Genomic DNA, 23,779 nt, shown 5'->3' on the forward strand with positions numbered 1-23,779 from the left:
AATTATTTTTATATCGTAATTAAGTTTGTTTCTTTAGTAGAAGCATGTCAACACCAAATCCTTGTAGTTCTAATGACAAAATTTCAAGTTTAAGTTTCTTTCTGTAAATGCTGGACAAGATGATATACTAGGAACCATTATAATCTTTTTGACAAAAGTTACAAATCCAACTCTTTTTTCCTCCTCTTTTGATTATTTACATAATATGCTAACATAAGTCCAAAGAGGAGCATAATCATCTTTGTTCAGCATTAGCAAAAGAAACTTACTTGAAATTTTGGAATTATAATTTAGAACTAGAAGAATTTGATGTTGACATGCTTCGACAAATAAACAAAAAAATAATAATTATCTTGTAACAATAATTAATTTTTATAGGAAGAATGTATTAGAAAAATATATTCAAATATAAAAAAACCTGTAACTAAAGAAAACGAATCTATTAGAAAAAAAACAATAGAAAGAAATTAAAGAATAGACAAAGGAAAAAGAATTGAAAGAAAGTATAAAATAAATATTGGTAATAACAACTACTTTATGCAAATTGATATGTATTGTGAATAGAGAGTGGACACATGAAGTGGTGATCTAACATATAAAGATACATATTGAAAGTTTAAAATAATCGTTGTTGCCGTATAATGGATATTGATAAACCATTATTTGACTCTGATTGAGTTCTAGTTTTTATTCCATTTTACTTTGTTTTCATTTATTTTTGTTAGTAGAACTCGTGTATTTGTTAAGTGTTAAACTTACCGTCCATGCTGCTTCAAGATGATCATGTTGGATTTCGACTAATCCCCCCTGTAACGACATGCATCCATTACATGATAACTCAGCTAAATAACAAAGTGGAAGACTTAGTGAATTTTTCGCAATTCCAAAACCAATAACTTATAACAAAAAACATGCATCTACTAAATATAACCCAATCAACACTAGTGACTCATAACACTTCAACTGTAAAAAGGAGACATACTTTTAATTACATAAAACTCCTGGAAGTTATACATAAGAGAAATATAAATAGGTCATTCCCATACAAAACTAAATCAAGGAAAATGAAGGGACTAATACAAGTTCTAGTCCTGTGTTTGCTCCATCTATCACTCCTCTAAGCGGAAGATCCAGCCTAAAAATCATCTGCTCCCCACATACACAGGTACAAGATTATCCTAGACACGAACCACATGTACAACATATAAGGATAAGCTCATTAGAACAAACATACATATGCAGACAACTAAAACAATTTATACATCAGATTCTATCCTTATTGTTGGTTTTGTGGAGGAAATTATAAAAAACAGAGGAGAGAAGAGAGACAATACGTATGTAGAGGAAATAGAATTATTCTATTCTGATTCAAATTGTTCTCAACAGCGATACAATAAATAGCAAAAGATAAACTAATTAGATAACAAGATATTAGCAAAACAGAATATTAAAACTAACTTGCTCCTTAAAGATAAGAACCACTTATTTGACTAGGCTAATCCATTAAAGCTGCCTTACTCCTAAAATATAGGGAATCAACTTATTTACTAAATCCTATTTTAAAAATTGAAAAATAAAATATTATGCAGTTACAAAAGTATATCTTCAACACTCCTCCTTGCTTTTGGAACTGCAAACTTCAATTCTTTGAGTTCAAGTTTGTTGATAGGTAGTGACTTTGTAAACATGTCAGCCAATTGATCTTTAGACTTGCAGTAAATTAAGTTCACTTCTCCACTTTGTTGCATCTTTATCAAATAATAGAACTTGATGTTGAAATGTTTAGTCTTCCCATGACACACGGGATTGTTTGCAATAGCAATGGCTACTTGATTGTCAACAAAAATTCCAATTTTGTTCTTTTGAGCAAATAGAATGTTTGGCCTTGTTGTAGTGAGATACATTAGACATCCAATCAAGCTCACACAATATCCTTCATCAATGTTATCAACACCTTCTTCCTTGCTAAACTTCTCCTTTTGATTCATTGGTGTGCTAACAGACTTGCATTCTTCCATTTGAAACTTTTTCAAATTTTCTTTTGCATATTTCCTTTTTTTCATGTTTAACATTCTTTCAAGATGGCAATGATCAAGTCTCTTGTGCCAGAGTTCCGTGGGTGTGACTTGAGTGAAATAGGCTGTATGCTCCTCCTCTGCTGGATCAAATGAAAAGCTTTTACCTTTCATTTTAACCCTTAGAACTTCCCGGCCAAAATTGTCATAGATAAAGCAATGTTGATGTTCAAAGGACACTTTAAATCCCTTTTTAATCAACTGACCTACGCTTAGCAAGTTTTGGTCAATGTTAGGTACATAAAGAACATCTGATATTAATTTGGTACCTGAACACGTTGAAATTGTAACAGTTCCTTTTCCTTTTATTGGAATATAGTCACCATTCCCAATTCTAACCTTTGAGACATTAGTTGGCTTCAAATCTTTGAATAAAGTCTTATCATATGTCATGTGGTTCGTACAACCACTATCAATCAACCAACTTTCACTTGATTCACTACTCAAGAAGCATGTGGCCACAACCAGTTGGTCCTCCTCTTCTTGATTAGCAATCTGAGCTCCCTCATCATGGTGATTTTTGTTGGGACAGATCACCGCTTCATGCCCTATCTGGTTGCACTTGTTACATTTTGCATTTGGTCTCCTCCAACATCTGAAAGGTGCATGACCTTTTTTGCCACAATGCTGACAAGGTGGATAATTTTTCTTTTTATCCTTACCTTGGTTGTTTGCACTGTTTTCGCTACTTGTTGGTTGATTCTTCTTGAAAAAATCCTTTTTGCTTTCATCAACTTCATGATGTTTGGCAGGCAAAGCACCTTCGACAACACGATCTTGCCTCATCAACCTTCGCTGCTCTTGAGCTTGCAGGGCATGTAGTACTTCTGCCAATGTGATTTTCGACAGATCCTTTGTGTTCTCCAATGAAGCTATAGATGCTTCATACCTCTCCGGCACCGTTACCAAAATTTTCTCTACAATTCTCGAATCAGTAAAATCACTTCCCAACAACTTTATCTTGTTAGCAATACCCAACAATTTGTTTGACTATTCTTTGATTGTCTCTGACTCTTTCATCCTTTGAAGCTCAAATTCCCTCCTTAAATTTAGCACTTGCATGCTTCGTATTCTATCATCTCCAGCATATTCCTCTTTCAGATAATCCCAAATTGCTTTGGGTGATTTAAGAGTCATGATTCTGATGAATATCATTTGTGAAACACCAGTGAACAAACATGACCTCGCCTTTGCCTTCTTCATCTTTCTTTCCTTGTGATTTTTAATTTGGGCCATGGTGGGATTTTCAGGCAGCGGATATATTTCATAATCCTCTTCCACAGCATCCCATAAATCCAAAGACTCCATGTAGGATTGCATTTTCACTTCCCAAATATCATAATTCTCTCCATCAAAGATTGGAAGAGTTATGTGGGAAAAACTTGCTTCACCTTCCATGGTAGAGGTCCCGTAAGAATAAGGCTCTGATACCAATTGTTGGTTTTGTGGAGGAAATTATAAAAAACAGAGGAGAGAAGAGAGACAATACGTATGTAGAGGAAATAGAATTATTCTATTCTGATTCAAATTGTTCTCAACAGCGATACAATAAATAGCAAAAGATAAACTAATTAGATAACAAGATATTAGCAAAACAGAATATTAAAACTAACTTGCTCCTTAAAGATAAGAACCACTTATTTGACTAGGCTAATCCATTAAAACTGCCTTACTCCTAAAATATAGGGAATCAACTTATTTACTAAATCCTATTTTAAAAATTGAAAAATAAAATATTATGCAGTTACAAAAGTATATCTTCAACACCTATAATAATCAATAAACACCCATAATAACTTTTTCTTAATCGTCTCAAATGAAATATACAACATACAAACATCAAACAACACAATCATAATACAAGTCCTTAAGTATCAACAACAACATATATCAATTACTCATCATCAAGAGTCATAAACATCACGCATCACATAAACCATAGTTGACATCAACACTCACAAATTCTCATCATACACAATCATCACAACTAATACACATACTGACAGTCAACCAAACCAAGGTCATCACTATTGACATACACCAGCAACCAACTAGGTCACCCCAAACTTGGACATCAACATTGACTCTACTCCATGGAGTTTCAACACAATATGAGCGGTCCCCCATAAGCTTCATCCCCTAGCATAATACTCACCTTTGACTATTCGGGGAGTCTCTTGGGTTGACCCTATGAAGGAAGTGTAGTTTTATCGAATATAGATGAGTGTGACAATGGCTTACCTCTATAGGCTTGCAAGACCTTACATTTATAAGGATTCATCCACTCGTTTATTCTATAGGTCCATTCCCGTTAGTCACCACGAAAACCTCCAAACACTAGGTTGGGAGCCCACCTAATACCCTCAACTTACATGCCTACTCATATGTCTGTGCACCCACCGTATACCAATGACAACAATACATTTTTTTGCACCCACCATGTACTAACAGCAACAACTGTACATTACTATAGAATAATAAAATCATAGGCAAAACCACACATTATAAATATACATCACTCTACCATCATAACATCTCTTAAGTTTTTGGGTTACTATCTCATTCATTTCCTACTATGCGTCTATGACCTTAATGATTTATAAACATGATAATTAAAGCTATACTAACTCAAATAAGTTTGTTCTTGTCTCATTTGAAATCTAAAAAAACTATCTCCAACTTTTATATTTACCTTAGGACCTAGTTTGGAAGCATACCTTGCCAAAAATTACAACCTACATGAAACCCTTACTTATTTCCAACCACTTGACTTGTGTTCATTAATTTGATCATTTCTATAGTTATACACAACATTTTAAAGTGAAACCAAATCCATTAGTTGGCTAACATCTAGGACTACAACTTTCATGAAGATCATTTTTCCTAATTTGGTCATCTAAGTCACCTAGAAGGTCACTCAACTCGCCAAGCGTGTTTTGCTTGCACATCGAGTAAAATTGTCTTATCTTTCTTTTAGAATTTTCTCAAGGTAATGGGGGTTTGCTCATCCAGTGAGACTGCAAAATTCCGCAGTTCGTGATTTTTCCTACAAACAAAGTATCCTTAGGCATGATAATTCTCCCCGCAACTCAGGGATCCCTGCGGGGACTGCCCTATTCAGGGCCCTATAGTCGGGGAAAAATATACCGCGGGGATGGGGATGAGAATGAAAAACCCCCCGTAGCTAATTCGGGGACGGGGACGGGAACTATGCTCCCCGCCCCGCAGGGTCCCCGTATCCTCGTGTATATAGAATTTTACTTATATACCCTCATAACTTATAATATGTATAACATAAATATAAGGGTTAATATAGTATTTTACTAGTAAAAAAATACAAAATAAAATTATCATATATATAATTAATATCTCACAAGTCACAAAGACACAAATATTACCCAAACCCTAAAACACCGCATCAAACATTCAGACTTCGATCCTTGACTTCCTTCTTCAACTTTGTTCCTTCTTCACTGCTTCACCTTCGTTCTTTCTTCACTTCACCGTTCATTTCATCGTTTCACACTATCTTCACCCTCTTCACTTCTTCACCATTCGTTTCACCGTTCCTTCTTCACTGTTCATTTCAGCCGTGAACTCGTGGAAGTCTTCGTTGCACCTTTTTCTTCTTCGAGTTGGTTTCGCAACTTCGAATTGTTCTTCCTCTATTGTATGTTCTTCCTATGTTTTATTTATTTATTTCTGTTGTATTTTCAATTCTTTGTTCTGCTGCTAGCTTATTGTGATGTTTTGGTTTGGCTGATTCATTGAGTTTAAAATTTGTAATCTAGAAATAAGAGTTAGATATGTGCATTTACAATTTTACATGACTCATATTTGTAAATTTTATTACTTGTTTGTTGTACACAAAATGGGTACACCTATTGATCCATTCGTTAATAGTATTGTTCCATTAGAAACACAACAAGTTGCTAATGACGCACAAAGCAATCTGGTGGAAGAAGCAGAAAATTCTCCAAATATAGAAGTTGAAAATGTTGAAAGAAGTCCAAATAAAAGAGGATTAACTTCCGCTGCTTGGACCCACTTCAAAAGAAAGAAAATAGAGGGAAAATGGAAAGCTATATGTAAATATTGTGAAAAGAAACTTGGTGGTGATACAAGATCAGGTACGAAGCATTTGCACGACCACATTAGAACCTGTAAGCTTCGAACAGTGAGGGGTTCAAAGCAATCAATACTAAAAACTCTTCAACAATGATCATCTTCAGTAGGAGATAGAGGCGAATCTATTTTAGTTGGAAACTATACCTTTAATCAAGATGCTGCTAGGATGGAATTGACAAAGATGATTGCATTCATGAATACCCTCTTGCTATGGTTGGGTTTCGAAGGTTTTATAATGCTGTCCAACCTTTGTTCAAAGTAATATCCCGTAATACATTGAAGCTGGATATACTAAAGTTCTATGAGAGTGAAAAGACCAAAACTATGAAGTTAATTCAAAAAAATTCAAGTCGCATAGCTATAACAATGGACATGTGGACTGTATCGAATCAAAACAAAGGCTATATGACTATTATAGCCCATTTCATTGATAACAATTGGAATTTGCAAAGTCGGCTTATGAGGTAAATAATCATTCACTTGAAAGTTTTATGATTTTAATTTTATATAATTGGTAATATGTGTAGTTATAGTAACATGTATTCATAGAACTTGGTTTTAAGATGAATAATTATTTTATTTTAGGTTTATGTATGTTCCTGCACTACATACTGCTGAAGTTCTTGCAGTGATTATAATTGAACATTTTTTTGAATGGAATCTAGATAGAAAGGTATCTACAATAACTGTTGATAATTGTAGTACTAATGATACAATGATTCCTAAAATTCTTAGCAAGTTTGGACATAGTTCATTTATTTTGGGAGGGACTTACTTCCATATGTGGTGTTGTGCCCATATTTTAAACTTGATTATGAAGGATGGAATGTCAATTATCCATGATTCCATTGAGAAGATTAGGGATAATGTTTCCTTTTGGGTTGAAACACCTAAGAGGGAAGAAAAATTTATTGAGGCTTGTGAACAATTGAAAATTCCTTATTCAAAGAAACTTAGGATGGATTATAGAAGTATATGGAATTCAACTTATTTAATACTTGTTTCTGCATTGCCATTTCTTGAAGTTTTCAAGCATTGGACTCAACGAGATCCTCAATATAAGTCATTGTCAAGTGATGATGATTGGAAAATGGCAACTGAAATTTGTGAGAAGTTGGAAATCTTTTATAAAGTTACTGAGTTATTTTTGGGTACACAATATCCAACTTCAAATGTTTATTTTCCAAAAGTGTGTGAAATTCGATTGGCTTTGAATGAATGAATTTTTTCTTCTAATAGCACCATTCAAGGTATGGCTAATAGTATGATTCCCAAGTTTGAAAAGTATTGGGGCATGATCAATGAGGTGATGACAATAGAGGTTATTTTGGACCCTAGGTTGAAAATGAAGTTGCTAAATTATTTTTTCCCTCTCATGTATGGAAGTGAAAGCACAAATCAATTGAATAAGGTGACAAAATTATTAGAAGATTTGGTTTCTGAATATCAATCTAGGGAAAAGAGGACTACTTCTATTTCCACTTCATCTTCAATAGTGTCTAGTTTGGATAATAATGGTGGAAAGGTTGATTGGAGTTCTAACTTTTTAAAATATGTTCAAGAAACTTCTTCTGGTGATTGTGTTAAATCTGAATTGGATTTATACTTGGAGGAGCCTGTATTGTTTAATCAATCAAATATTAGTAACTTTGATATTTTGAGATATTGGAAAAATATTGGAGTCAAGTATCCTACTTTGCAAAGGATTGCTAAAGACTTTCTAGCTATTCCTATCTCAACGGTTGTTTTAGAGTCTACATTTAGCATTGGTGGACAGTTTCTGACTCCAAATCGTAGCAAATTAAATGAAGACACCGTTGAGGCATTGATGTGCTCTCAAGATTGGTTGCGATATGAGATTGAAGGTAATAAATTTAATTTTACTTGTAAAATTTTCTTCTAAGTAATTAATTTATTTTAATGATTGTATAATTGTGTCATTAGGTTCCTTAAAATCAAAGATGGAATTTTGCTCAATAGTTGACGATGTAGACACATCAACGCCAATGGTATGAAAATTTTATTATATTAATTCAGGACTTTTTTATATTTTCTAAACACATATTTACATGTTTCATTGTGTAGGTTTTGATGTTGAAGATGTTTCATTGCACTTGGATGGAAGTATGAAGACTTGATTCAATATGATGATGTTAATTTGTTGTATGAAGACTTGTAATGTTATGCTAGTTTTATTGTTTTTATTGTGTAATACTGTAACATTAATGTGTATTTGGATATTTCTTGGATGCTTTTATGCTTGTGTGATTTTATTACTATTATTATTGATTTATTTTGGTATTTTTAGTCGTGTTTTAAACTTATAATCAAACCTTAAATTTATTATTGTTGAAAAATTGAGATAAAACAAAAAAATTATATTTTTAATAATTTTTTACATTTTTTAATGTAAAACAGGATCCCCGCAAGTCCCCACGGGGAGCCGGGGAACGGGGACGGAGCAAAAAATACCCCTACCACGGGAAGCGAGGATGGGACGGGGACGGGGAGCGGGGGAGTATTCCCCGCCCCGCGTGGGTGCCATGCCTAAGCATCCTACCCCCAAATCCACCCTAACACTAACTCAAGAACTCAACGTTCAATCATCAAACATCATGAAATCAACATAACAAACTCAATTCAAACAAAAATTTCACAAATAAAAGCTTCCCTTACCTAAAATAATCCATTAGGTATTCAAGCTCTTGAAGGAGAAGGAATCAATGTTGGGCTTGGTGAATTCCGAGTGAACCTCTTCGGCTTGTGATCTTAGACCAGTTAATAGACCCTAGGCCAACATCAAAACATCTTCAAAAACAAGATCCTAACACAACCTATAAGAGAGCTCATGCAAAAAGGGGAGAAAATGAGCTAAATGGACCAAATGGAGAAGGATTGATACATACCTATTGAAATCAAGTAAGGAACCTCTAGGATTTCACAGAATCTAGGCACCATTGGCTGGGTTTCAACATGCAAGCTCGATCTATAGGAGGAGATTTTGAGCACAAATGGGAGTGGAGAGGAAGAAAATGAGATGAAGGGGATATTTGGAGTTTTGAATGTTGTAATTGGAATGGTGAGAAAGGGGAGGCTGATATACTTAGCTCATTTCTAATTGGCTACCCCTTTCTTCTATTCTCACCCCTCATCAATATGTTTTTATGACTAGACATTTGGGCCCATAAATGCCTAATCCCAATTACACTCACAATACACCAAAACTCAACAATCTTTACTAAACAAACACCTCAATTAACATAATTACACACTCAAACATCTATCTTGCAATATCAAATAAATTAAACACTTAATCACACCATTGATAAAATCATGACATTACAAATAACTCAAGGACACCTAACAAAACAATTTATTTATTAAATTCAGTTATAAATATCATGAATCTAAATTTAATTTCCTCTTACGTATTTATCAATACTTAACATACATTATGAAAATCAATTATGTTACACCCCTCCCAGTGTGACTCATACGAGAGCGGTTGTGCTATAGCATGACTGTGCTACCCCATGTAAAAAAATCAACATCAGAATCACTGCATCTCAAGAATGCTCATATTGCCTTCAACACGGCCTATGCTGACTCAACATGGTCTATGCTGATCTCCACACTGTTGTTATAATAGTCTTTAGTATAAATAGAAATGGGGTTTTTGAGCATTTTAGGTTACCTTTTACACATTTTTGAATAACAAGGGGTTTTTAAGCATAGAATTATGCAAGGGGCACTACTAAAAAAAACAAGATTTAACATCGTCAAGTTAACATCAGTTTTGATGAAAACCGATGTTACAAAATGTGTGATGGCATTTTTGTAAATAAAATGTCATTGTTAACATCGGTTTTAAAAAACCGATGTTGAAATGAGAATTTTAACATTGGTTTTAAAAAAATTGATGTTGTCAATACTCATTTAACATTGATTTTTTAAAAATTGATATGAAGATTCCTATTTCAACATTGGTTTTTTAATAACCGATGTTATGCATTCTTAGTCAACATTGGTTTTTAAACCGATGTTAACACATTTTATTTACTCCTTCTCTATCTCTCTATTTCTTTCTTTGTTTCTTTTGAAGTCATTAGATGAGTGAGTGAGTGAGCACCGCACTACCGCCCTAACCTTCTCTCTCACTATCACAAAAGAAAACCTTATTTCTTCGATCATCATCGTCAAGATATTAGAACTCCGTCTCGTGCAAGGCTCCCTCCTGAAGAAGGTTTTGGAATCCATTAAGGAGCTCATGAATGATGCGAACTTCAACTGCTCCTCCACCAAGTTCTCCCTCCAAGCCATGGACTTTAGCCATGTCGCCCTCGTCCTCTGATCTGAGGGCTTCGAGCACTGTTGTTACAATCGAAACATCTCCATGGGCTGGTATTGACGTCATCATCACCATCAAGGTTGACGACAGTAGCGACATTGTCACTTTCATGTTCGAAAGCCCTAGTACGTTCCCTCTTTTCTTCAACATTTTTTTCAATTCTTGAGTTTATTTCCGATTTTGATGTTTTAGGGTTTTCTTTTCATCTTTGAATGTGTTCAAGCCAACTAATTGCTCTAGTTTCACCACAACATTCTTTAATTTCAACCAATTTAGAGTCTTATCCCCAGTTTTTGCCCCTATGAATTCCAGCAGCCTCGCTCATTTGAGCACTAGTGTAAGTTTCTTATCTGGAAAATCAACAATGGACGTCACTTTCACGCACGTCACCATGGAATCAGACAAGTACATTTGTGTTAGGGAAACTACGCCGCAAAATAGTGTATGAACCCTAACACCAGAATTTTACCGCTTAAAGGTAACCAACCATTCGCACTTTCGATTGTTTGCGTTATATGATTTCAATTCGCCATTTTTAACAATGATGAAGCAAGGGTCAACAAACAACCAATAGGTATTGTTTCTTTCTTTACCAAGAGCTTGTGCATGGCTTCTTTCTGCATGCTTGTGAGAGTTGGTGTTTTGGGGTTTGTTGATCTTTTGAAACCGAGGCACAGTGAAAAGGACTTGGGCTAAGAGTTGGATGTGCTTTTTTGGTTTGGTGTTTGCATGCCGCTCTTGTGGGCAAGAGTGGTTATGCGCAAATGGCTTAACAAGGCAAGTAACGAGCCTGATGATAATGAGGATGACCCTGAAAGTGACTCAGATAATGAAGGTGACTGTTTACAATAATGTTTCTAAATTTCTATTGTTATGAGCATGTTTGTGTTTATGTGTGTGTGTATGTGTGTGTGCGCGTGTGTTTATTTGAAGATTGGAAAAGTTGGTTGCAACATGTTGAATTTTATTAGAATATGGAATTTTTTTAGTGCCAAAATGATATGAAAATTTAGAATTGAGACTGTATAACTCCTTTTCAGTTTGGTTGTTTCTATGATTTGTCTCAATTTGATTATGCAAAGTGGGGAAAACAGACACAATTTAGGGACAATAGAGAGGAACAACCTCCAATTGAGTCAAATAGTAATTATTTTTTTTCCTTCTCATATACGAAATTATAGTTTCTGAATTTTCTTAATCTGAGAATTGCAAAGATTAGTATGTTACTCTTCTTAATTGTCTTTATCACACCCTCTCAGTTTTTAATGAACTGTAGAATTTCTTCCAAGGTTAAGGAGGCAAAAGTCATTAACCTCTAGGTCTCAGTATATAAACAAAGGAACTAAGGTGAGGCACTACTCTTGTGATTATTTAGCAAGAGAAGACTCTAATTGTGATGATTTGAAAGAGTAGAAAGCATAGTTCATTTGTTGGTATTGCTCAAGCCTCTCATATCCGGATTCCTTTTATTGATAGATAATTATAATTTGTCCTCTGTACACCACCAGGTATCAATTGATCAAAGTGTTGTGGATCTTGACATTCCTTTTAGACTTGGTGGATTTGCTTCAACTACAATACAACTTATTGGTATTGTTGATGTAATGACTGAAGATACATGGCAAGTTTTGCTTCTTTTATAAATTTGATTTAATTTTCGTTAGCTGAATTTTTTAAAGATTTGATTGATACACGTAACTTTAATTCAATTTTTTTTAGTATTTTTAATATCAATTGTCTATTTTTCTTTCTAATCTTAAAATTCTGTTGTTATTAGTTATTCTAATTTCTTATTTTATGATTTTTTCATTTGAAACATCTCATATATATATATATATATATATATATATATATATATATATATATATATATATATATATATATATATACGAACGCTTTTTTGCTACAGACATACATAAATTAGTGTAGGTAAATCTCAAAAAGACTTTTACCTACAACTGACTAATGTAGGTAAAACTCAACCACTTGTACCAACCATTATTTGGTGTAGGCAAATTCATTAAAACTAAAAAAATACTTCTACCTACAACTATGTTGTGTAGGTAAAACTCCAAAAAAATTGTGCCTATGGTTGATTAGTGTAGGTAAAACTCAAAAGAATTACTACCTACAGAAGCACACTGTAGGCAAAATTTTAAAAAACTTAAACCTACACACTACAAGAAAAATGACATATACCTACGGAAATTTTTGCCTATAGATATAACTTATCATAAGTAAAATTCAAAAAATACTTATACCTACAATTGTTTGTTTGTTATAGGTAAAGTTCAAAGATTTTTACCTACTATTATTTGATGTAGGTAGAACCTAAAATAACTTCTACTTACAAATGTCCAGTGTTGGAAGAATTTCAAAAAACATATACCTACGATTATTTGGTTACTTGTTGTTGGTCAAATCCTATAAAACTTGTACCTAGGATCTATTGATGTAGATAAAATTTAAAAAGTTTCTACCTACAAATACATGCAAGTAAAATCCCATAAAAAATAGAAAGAAAATAAAAAGATAATTAAGAAGTTATACCAGAAGAAAGTTGAATTTAGAGAGAATGATAATGATAATGTATATTCATTTCAAGATAAAAAGATAATTAAGAAGTTGTAAAAGATAAAGAAAAATAGAAAATAACATATAAAGAAAAATATAGATTACTTATAAGATTACCATCTTCCTTCTCATCCTCTCTCTTGATTGGCTTTCTTTGTTTGCTTTCCTTTCCCTAAACTTAATCGAATCTAAGTTATCACCACACACACAAGCCTAGCTCCTCATCATACCAATGTTTTTCTCTTCCCTCTATCGTTCGTCTGTTCCTTTATTCACTCTCGGCGCCGTGCGTGCTAAGAACCGTCTATTCAAGAATGGGCAGCGAGGGCGTGCCGTTGATAGTGGTGGAGGTCATGTCGGTGGCCGTCGTCGAGCTCACTGATGCCTCCAGCTGGTGGCACGAAATCGATGACTCTCCAGCCTGGTAGGATCGTATTTCCTACACTCTCGTTGTACTCTACGATATCATGGCCACCGTAGCTTTGGTATCGTTGTGTCGCGTACTCTTTCAATTCCAAATTAGGGTTTTATTTTTGTTTATTCGATTTTCTTTTATAATTTTTTTTATTTTGATTGAACTTTAGGTTCAACTGGCTTGGATACAATTGAGAGTGGTCTTTCACCTTATCAATATTTTGGTGAATGGGGGTTTGTATCGTTCAAACCTTTTGTTATTTTACTTTTTAAAATTATTTGTGTAGTAACTGCTTAATAATGTGATGTTTTGTTAAGGGATTGTGCACTCTTTTTAATTTTGCAGTTCAGTGTGTAGTTTTTATCTTCTATCAGAACGTGCAGAGGTTGAAGCTAGAGGTATTGGAGTATAGGGAATAGAATGTAGCATTTAATATGAGTAATTTTTTCTTAACATAAGATTAGTTGTTTATTATTTTCTAATTATAGAATGTGGTTAGACTCACACTTATACTCACTCACTGCGTTTGCCTGTGTTTGTAGATTGTTCAACACATCTTGCTTGACATGTCGAGTCTTGCTTTCTTTACAACATATGCACTTTTGGTCCTGTTCTAGGCTGAGATTTATTACCAAGCAAGTTTGATTTGTGGTGCATTTGCTTCTACATGGTTGGTTTGCCTCCTATGATTTTCTTCTTCCATGGCAGTGTGTTTTGCTGATTGGTTTTGATGGGCTAATTACCACCTCGGTGTTAAATGCTTTTGCAGGCACATGTTGTATCAACTAATGGGTTGAAACCAAGTTTCAATACGATTAATATTGTGGTTTATGTTGTTCAGGTGAAAATTCTACTGTTTACAAAGTTTATGTATGTGATCAACTATTGAATGATGTTTGACTTTGGTTGTGATTCACTATATGGTGGCTAGAAGGAAAATTTTGTGTGATATCCAATAATAGGATATAGTAGTATAGTTGTACAACTAGGTTATGGTTGTAGAGATATGAAGGAATAGATAAATAATATTGGTTTCTAAATTCTAAGTGAGCAATATGCAAGCATTTAATAATAACAAACTAGATTCAATTTTTTTCTATTTTACCTTGAAACATCAAACTGAATTCTTTTGCTTCCTCTATGTTGGCATCCTAGATTTGTTAACATGCTTCTTTCCATTGACAAGTGACTCCCACTCTCATAGCTTCCTTTGATTCCTCTGCCTTCTCTATGTAGAAGTGAATCAAGCTAGGCCTAGCTGAAGCATAGCTCCATTAGGCAGTTTGTTAGACTATATTCTCTCCTAAGTCTGATCAGGTGCATTGCAATAGGGCTCTCTTTGTGTGTATCCATTGGCTTTCTTCTCTATGGTGGAAGGTAATTGTTGTATTCATATCCAACTCCCTTTGATGCATGAAACTATTGCATTAAGCTACAAGATGTCACCCATTAAGTCAAACTTAGCAGTATAGACTGATCTTTACCACGTTTGAAATCTTTTTTACAAGTGAATTATTTTCAATTCCAAGATAGTTCCTTTGTATCTTGATTACCGCTTTCAATATTTGGGATCTAGTCTTCTCTGAAATTTCTGGTTTTGTGAGGTGGTAGGATATATGATTGTAACCAAAATATCCATGAAGAAGGATAAAGGGATAACAATTATGGCCTTTGAGAGTCCTAATTTTGAAATAGCATAATGTTTGTCATATGATGTATTATTATGATCTTTAATTGTCCTAGAGCTGATTTAATGGCAATGCCACACCTATGAAAATGCATGCATTCCAGACCAATGAACTGAAGAAGTACAATAAAGTATTGTATATGCTTTACTCTACCACTAAATATTGGCCTCTTTACTTTTGCCAAAACCTTTAAAATAAAATGGCAGGAATTAGTGTTCCAAAAGTATTGTTCCAAGGGATAGTAGCTACCTTGAGGCCAACAAATTTGTAGCAAATCATTTTTGTTGATGTCTTATTAAGCACCGTAGCTTAAAGTAAATATTTGTAGAGCTTTAGATTTCCAAACGGGTTTGTTGATAAGGAAGAATTGACTTTTGGGAAAAAAGGAATTTACAAGAAAACATGCTAGAAGAGTGAAGAATCCACTTTTCTTTCAGACTCATCCAATGTACAAAGCAAAATCAAGTTAGAAACAATTTTTGTTTGTGTTTTTTTTTCCTTCATTTTTTTTTATTCCTAACCCCAAAGAAAGTACTTAGTTGTATGTGAAGATAAAGAAATGGATATTATCTAAAAATGTTCACTTTTGCTTTACTTTTTCAATTGTTGCTTGTACTTTGCATTTGTCTACTTATTGTAGTGCCAGCTGAATTCAGAAATACTGATGAGTGATTATTTACTTTATGTATTGATGGGCTGCTTGCATTTTATTTAGGGAATAGAGGCTGCAAGGTAGCTGGAATCTGAAGGTATACATACACATTTAACCTTTGTCTACAGGTAGTTTTTTTTTTAAAAAAAATATTTTACAGCAAGCTCTTGAGCTTAATACATGAAGGATTCTGATTAATGGGGTACTGAGATTCCACTTGTACCATCTAAAGGGTACTCAGATTATTGTTGTAAAAAGTTGCTTTTGCTCTTTGAATTTACATCTTTTATTTGGTTGTTATTGGACAGAAGGACATATGAGACTTTCAAAAGCTTCTACGGTCTTTGATCCCTAGGTAATAGACTATTATTTGATGGCATTATTATTAAGGTCTATCTTCTTTAGCTTTCAATTTCAATAAGTTGGACCAGCTTTGTTTGTGACATAAATGGGTTTCATTTTCTTTTGTGCCTACCTGGCTTATTTAGTCCACGATTTTATAGGCTAGCCTGTGGACCAAGAATAAACAATAAAATGTAAAAACTAATAATAAGTAAACTAAAAATTTGAAAATTTTATAACTTATATTTTTATTTTTAATTGATTAAATTTCAATATACAGTAAATATATCATGAAACACAAGTCTGTTTAGTGGGTGTGGTAAAAGAAAAATAGAAAAAGAATGTTATGTATGACAACTCTGTTTAGTTGGAAGTGTCAATGAGAAAAATATTGGAACAAAAATTAAAAAAGAAAAAATAAAAAATAGAAAAAAATTAGAGGACTAAAGTAGGATGAGAAAACTTTTTTGTCATAGAGCCCATTTCAGTTGGTTTACTCCAAAACTTTTTTGTACCTGAGTTAGAGTACCCGTGTACCCCATTTTTAGAAATATTTATTTATTTGCTGATAGAAAAAACGTAGGAATGACAATTTAGAACCATATTGAATGAATACCTATAAAAATTCTCACAATATATACGATATATATACCAATCAAATGAGTTAAGTTCTAATGAGTAATTACTTAAGCATATTCAATGTCTTACTATCTTTAGAGTTTCTTTAATGATGTCTTAGCATATTTTGAAAGTTCAAAATCAAATTAATTCTTAACAATAGGTTCAGGTCATGTAGATTTCTACATTGTTTCCTTTTGTTATTTTCTTTTGGTTCTTTTGTTGTTGTCTTTAATTTATACTTCCATAAAGCTTTTGTGGACATTTCTGACTTTCGCCAGTAATTGGTGTAAATTAGGATCCAAAACCCTTGGTCAAGACTCATTCATGTCTGTTCCTAATGAGGAAAACTTGTTGTCACATTCCCAGGTGTGCTCTTTAATTCTGCAAGTCCCTGTCCCAACAAAGATGCTATGATTTGAAGTTTAACATCAATGGGTATCATCATTCAGTTGTTGTTGTTGTTGTTTTTCTTTTCAGAGAAAGATGGTTCAGTGATGCATGGACTAGAAAGTCTATCTTGAACAACCAACTTTTGTATCTGCTATCAAATCTTTCTTTTATAATAAGGAGGGAGGGAATCGTAAATGGAACTCTTCAATCCTTATTTTGTTACCTTAAATAAATGAATAACTAAATGTTAGATGCTAGTCACAGTAGTGTACCTTCTATCATATTTGTATTTCTTTGTATTGTGGAATAACTTTCACGTGCATGTGCCTAAAGTAATTGGTTATGTCTCAGTGAATTGAAACATTCAGAGTAATACAAATATTTTCCTTCTATATACTTATATGGCTATTTGCTTCCACTGGGATGTTTTGCAGCTTTCTTATTTTTTCTTGGATCTCCTTGATTTGGATGAGGAGGCTGGCATGATCCAGAAGTCAACTAACCAAACTGACTAAAATGAGAATGCTGAGGAACAAGCTAATGCTGAGTCAACTAACCAAACTCTTATGCCAGGTAAATACAATGTAAATATTATTATTATTATTATAATATTTTGAATTGCAGATTCTAGTTCGGTTAATACTTAATTCTGATGAGAATAATTAATTAATTAATTAATTTGAATTGCAGATTTCATGAAGCCAGCTCACGATCAGTACGTTTACCGCCATGCCAATGGGTATATACTATTCATTCATTCTTTTGAGATTCTACTTGGAATTGAATTGTGTTGGTATTTTTTTCTTTTTTTTAAGTCTCTATAATTGTTGTTGTTACCTTAAAGCTTGTGTGTGATTGGGTTGGCTCCTTCCCACATTGCTTTCAAGGATGAAGGTGGAATCACAGCCGTTGATTTCAATGTTGGAAAGTCTGATCGCAGCAGGATAAAAGTCATTGGAAAGCAGAAGAAGGTACTTATTTTTCTCAAGTTTGAATTTTCACACTCTCCTTCTCTTAGTTTCTGGATATGTATGAAGAATTAGTAAAGCTGATTCCTGCCTGATTCCTATTGTTTTTTGGTGCAAAATTGAAAAATACTTTCATATTAGTGATATTACTTTTAAGACTAGAAGTCTAGAATGAATGGCTTTGTCGTTGTTAATGATATCCTTTCATTATTTCTCCAAGTGAATTGAGTTGCAAATTTTAGCAATTAATAATTAAACTTGTAAGCATTAGGCACTTATCCAACTCACAGTTGTGATATTGGTGCATTCATTGGCAGCCATTTCCTTGGTTTAGAGTCTCCTATTTTGTTCTCTGGAGCTGTGGCTACGTCATTTTTTCTCCTAAACCCTAATAGTTCACCATGCTTTGAAAAGAAACTAGAGATGCAGCTTTTAAACCCGCTCCTCTGGTTCAGAAGCCAATTTCTTCGATCTTGGAGAAAATTCGGCAGAGGAAATTGGAGATTTTACAGAAGTAGGTTGATTTGCGTTAAGATTGTTGTTGTTCATTGGGGTATGGATAAAATAAACATTTGTTTGTTTATTTTGGTCTATGGTGTATATGAATCTACATTTAATACGCATATTATGTACTTCTATCTCAAATTGAAAAGCGATTAATTTCCTTAATATTATTGCATGTGGACATCCATATATTGATTTTTATGCTTTCGTATGAGATTGAAATGATAATTAATGACAGTCTGTAATACATTGTTCTGGTCATCATACAGAGGGATTTGTGGGCTCTCATTCGCAAACAAGGGACGTCTTCTTCACATTGTTGGACATAATGGGGTAGCATACGGGGTTAATACTGAAACAGGAGAGCTTTTAAAAATTATATGACATTTACCTACAGAAGACCGTAGGTACAAGTAAATTGACTTTTACCTACAGTTAGAGATTATAGGTATAAATTAATATCTTTTACCTACACATTTGAAATAGTAGGTGTTACCTATAGTGATAGTTAAATTTAACTGTAGGTAAAAATATATCCGTAGGTAAAGCCTATAGTGACAGACTATTAGTTGTCACTATATACCCCCTCAAAGTTGACGCAAAAAACGTCTGTAGGACAAAGTTCTTTATACATCTACCTACGAATTTTGGACTTCTAGTGATAGATTTTGACTGTAGGTAAAAGTCATTTTTCTTGTAGTATATATATATATATATACACACACACACACACTACTACTACTACTACTACAAAAGCATGTTTTTACATCGATTCTACAACACATTCAAAGTTTTAAACCCTCTTTGTAGCCAACGCCGTAAAAAATCAAAGCTTTTGACTATGGTCCTAGAAACAATCGTCTTAAAATTATTTACCTCTTTAAAGAACTGTCTTAGAATTCTCAATATATTTAAAAAAATTTAAAACCTATTAAATTAATTACCTCTAAATAGTTATTACTAAACTCATAACCAACAAAAAAATTTAATGAAAAAATTAAGCAATTTATCATACACTTAATTTAAAAACATAAGAGGCAAATGTTACATAGAAAAAAACACCAATACATTTAATCTATAAATTCTAGAACCAAAAGATTTGTCATTACTATTTTGCAGTCAAATATTTAGCATACACCAAAAACATGGATAAAGGTGGACACTACTGCAAAAACGCGATTCTAAGACGGTGGAAAGCAGGATACAACGACGGTGGACGACCGTCGTTGTATCCAATGTCGTGGAAAATAAAACCGTTCAACGACGGGTCAAAATTCTACGTTGTCGAAAGGGATCCACTTTCAAAGACGTTGCTTACATAAGCAACATCTTTGAAAGTTCGCAAACAAAGACGGTGCTTACGCCAGCAACGTCTTTGAAAGTTCGCAAACGAAGACGGTGCTTACGTAAGCAGATGAGAAATAGGGTTTATTTTAGGTTGTGAACCATGGAATTTCAAGTCCTGTCAATCTCACTTTTGTGAACCATGGAATTTCAAATTCATTAGAGTTAAAAATCACCACTTAAAAGGTAATATGTACTTCCAAACATAAATGAAAATAAAAAGACAAATTAACGGAATCAAAATATGAACATGAATTCAAGCAACAAACCCTATATCTTGTTAAACAAAAAACGTTAGGCATCAAAGAACACGAACCTGGAAAGCGATAAATCTTCTTGTCGCAAAATACAACTAGCTAGGGGTCCCAACCCAGCCTATGAACCACAGAGGGAGGAAGTTTTTGAAGATAGAAGTTCCTGAAAAGTCAAAATTGGACAATATTAGTGCAACGAAAATACAATATCTCAAACCACCACACCCAACTCTTGATGCAACCAGGCCGATGTTACCTCCATGAACAATGTCACCGCAATGACCTTTGGGTTCTCAAAAGCTGAAAAACTCACTCACGAGCAACGTAGCGCGGGAAGGTTTGGTGTGAAGGAGTCAAGGTGCTGCGAAACTCACTTAGGAACTCACTCACGAGAAGCTAGCGCGGGAGGTTTCGTTCAGATGTACTCACTAAGAACAAGAAGAATGCGCGGGACAACTTTTATAATATATGGTTCACGACTGTGTAAATTTCAAACCTGTTTGTGTATTTAGGGATTTCAACGACGTTGTTTAGATACACAGTCTTAGTAAATTTTTTTATAATTACAAAAATGCCCCTGTCTCCCTTTCAAAGACGTTGTCAAATGAAAACGTCCTTAAATATGTAAAATATTTACCAAAATGCCACCGCTCCTAATACAAAGACGGTCGTGTTGCGACCGACCTTGAAAGTACGTCATAAAAAGCATTTATTTTAGTAGTGGGAAAACAGACACAAACACATAAGCATATTTTTGTTAAATAAACTAATTATATTATAATTACAATAAATGCATGCAAATTATTTGACTTGTAAGGTGGCCAGTATTGATTACTACAATTACCTACAACATCTCCTACCTACAATTATCTGACTTTTAATATTTCCATATTTAATTAAGACAAAAATTAAGGGTGTATTTGGTTTGCATTTTCATTTTCTGAAAATTGTTTTCATTTTCAAAAGATTAGAATTCTGAAAACATGTTTGATTTGACTTCTTGTTTTCTGCTTTCAAGAAATAAAAACACTGAAAATACGTTTTCAAAAGGAAATGCATTTTTAGATTTGCTTAAAATTACGTTCCTTGCCACTGCGTTTTCATTTTACCCAAAATGAGATTATTGGTTTCAACTGAAAACGAGATTTTATTGTTTCCCGTTTTTGGTTCGTTTGGAAAAATATTTTCACTGAAAATGAAAATAGAAATGCAACCAATCACATTTCCATCACCATTTTATATTTTCAGTAAAAATAAAAATAGAAAATAACCAAACCAAACACCTCTGAGGTAATATATTAAGTATTGTTAGTATTATATTTTTAATTTAGTTTATTAGGTAAAGGAAGCTATATATTTTTAACTTTAATTAATTTATAATTACTAAATGAAGAGGTGCACTTACAGACAAAATATTCTTCAGAATTGAAGCAATACATAACACTATGTGTAGTGCCAAGCCTGACAAAAATGCTATGAAGTAGTAGCTTTGTAAAAGAGATATGGATAACATCTGCATAGGACAAAAGTAGCATGACATACTTCAAATAACAAAAAAATGAAATGTTGAAATGTAATAGTTGCCACAATTAGATGAAAACTCACCGTTGAGATGCGGGCAATACCAATAGGACCACTAGCAGTTTCCACATATGTATCTTTTTAATATTTATAGCACCATTGACTCCAGACCCCCTGTGCCAACATTGACTGCATTCAAAAGTTGAAATTGGAAACAACCTTATAAACCAAACGAGGCACAAAGAAATTACATCGAATAACCAACCTCAGAGACACAGAAAATAAAATTCGTATATAGCAAGGATGTAGAAAATGACTTACCACTTCCCGCTCCTCCACTTCCTCCAGATACTCGCGGATTGTAACGACCGGCTCAGCTTCATTGTCAAACGTACCGTCCATTTTTTACTTGGAAACCAAACAGGCTTCGACGATCTTCGAGCTCGGCGATGGAAAGAATGAAAGGACGAGATGATGCCAGAGCAAACGAACTCGGCGAGGGAACTGGCCAGCAGTCTTCGAGCGAGCCTGATGATGACGACACAATAATTATTATTGGGGAACGAATATGAATACGGTTCTTTCTTGTAACCTTTAAGTTCTCAATAATTACAAAAATAAATATTATATTATTGTGTCATATTTTAAAATTATTTCGCATAACTATCTTAAAATTAGAAAATTAGAATATGTATCATAAAAATAAAATACAGTAATTTTAATTATAAAAATATCATTCTGTCATATGTCGTAAAAAAATAAATTTTTTTAATAGTGATATATAATAGATTATATAACAGTAAAAGATAGACATATTTATTAAAAATAAAAAAATAGACAGAAAATATTATTATATAAATTTTTGAATAAATGAAAACTTAATTATAAATAACCTTGTAAGTCAAAAGTCATTGTTGAATTGACGTATCTAGCGGTTATAGTATATAAAATATTGATTGCTGCGGGTGTTTGGTTAACCCAAGAAGAATTGTTTCAGCTTATTTTTAGTGTTTTTTTAATAATAAAAAAAGTAAATTTTTACTTTTTTAATGTGTTTGTTTAATTTTTTTATTTAAAATAAGCAGATTTTATTTTTTAATAAATAAATCTTATGTATTTTTAAAATATATTTTTTCTAAAAAAAACACTTATTTTAAGATACTTATCGGAGAGGGACTGATTTTCTTTTGCAACAGAGAGAAGGCCCGACGAAAATTGGTTTTTTACGAGATTGGTAGCATAATTTTATTAATTTTTTGTTGCACTCATTAAAGTGACAATTGACCAAACTCGTGAACTTAAAATAGTTAGTTCATGGGGTCTTCTTTATCGATTAAAGACCTGTTCCTGAAAAAAAAATCCAGTTACTAGATAATATGAAAGAAAAATGTAAAAAAGAAAAGTGACCGAACTTGTAAGATGGCATAAAACTCAAGACAATATAATTATAAACGTCAGAAGCCTTGAACCTGCCCACTTCATGTCACGTTTCCTATGCCTAACCTATTAGCCCAGTTTTAATTAATGAGTTATTGATGCAAGAAACCCTATTTAGAACCTTCTAAACCTTCTAAACCTAAACTTGCGTCAAAGTTGACGAAAATGGTGAAAATAAATCTTACGGGTACTCCTCAATTCTCATTTCTCGCCCTTCAAATCAGCATACCGAGAAATCATATGTTTATATTTATAAGTTATATATGGTAAACTCTTTAATACTTTTGATTTTCATAAATAAAAAATATATTAATCTTCGAAATTGAGATATTTATATGTGAGGCATTTAATAACATAGTAAAAGAACAATGGTACATTTTTTCATAAATCTCCTCACAATTTTCTTATAAAAATTATTAAAAAAAGTAAATATATTCAATTTCTTAAAAACTAATAAAAAAGTATTTTCTTTATTTAGGAGGAATAGTGGAAGGATTTTATAAGAGAATTTAGAATTA

The 23,779-nt window shown here is 33.1% G+C and overlaps 1 protein-coding gene, 1 long non-coding RNA gene and 1 pseudogene across 3 annotated transcripts; 2 read left to right on the top strand and 1 right to left on the bottom strand.

Moving 5' to 3' along the window:
- Nucleotides 1-310: 310 nt before the first annotated feature.
- Nucleotides 311-22,468, bottom strand: LOC102659925 (uncharacterized). Of its 2 annotated transcripts, XR_005886302.1 has the most exons (6): nt 22,146-22,468; nt 21,909-22,013; nt 21,709-21,816; nt 20,560-20,799; nt 20,366-20,466; nt 311-1,178 (listed from the first exon to the last, which is right to left on the bottom strand). It is a non-coding gene; the product is annotated as an uncharacterized lncRNA (long non-coding RNA). The 2 variants fall into 2 exon arrangements; XR_001382515.3 differs by lacking the exon at nt 20,560-20,799.
- LOC112997753 (tobamovirus multiplication protein 3-like) lies at nt 13,440-14,449 on the top strand (annotated as a pseudogene).
- On the top strand, nt 17,497-18,659 carry LOC100819401 (protein Abitram-like). Its single transcript, XM_014762012.3, has 4 exons — nt 17,497-17,806; nt 17,924-17,972; nt 18,078-18,204; nt 18,519-18,659. Exons 1-4 carry the CDS (start codon nt 17,800-17,802, stop codon nt 18,591-18,593), a joined length of 258 nt encoding a protein of 85 aa, XP_014617498.1. The 5' UTR covers nt 17,497-17,799; the 3' UTR covers nt 18,594-18,659.
- Nucleotides 22,469-23,779: the final 1,311 nt, after the last annotated feature.

Source organism: Glycine max, chromosome 9, assembly GCF_000004515.6.
Source record: "Glycine max cultivar Williams 82 chromosome 9, Glycine_max_v4.0, whole genome shotgun sequence".
NCBI classification, from domain to species: Eukaryota; Viridiplantae; Streptophyta; class Magnoliopsida; order Fabales; family Fabaceae; genus Glycine; species Glycine max.

What these genes read in the sequence shown, in the direction of transcription:
- LOC100819401 (XM_014762012.3), top strand. An exon ending in GTTTACCGCCATGCCAATGG is followed by an intron (nt 17,973 to 18,077) that starts GTATATACTATT and finishes GTTACCTTAAAG; the next exon opens with CTTGTGTGTGATTGGGTTGG. An exon ending in TCATTGGAAAGCAGAAGAAG is followed by an intron (nt 18,205 to 18,518) that starts GTACTTATTTTT and finishes ATTCATTGGCAG; the next exon opens with CCATTTCCTTGGTTTAGAGT.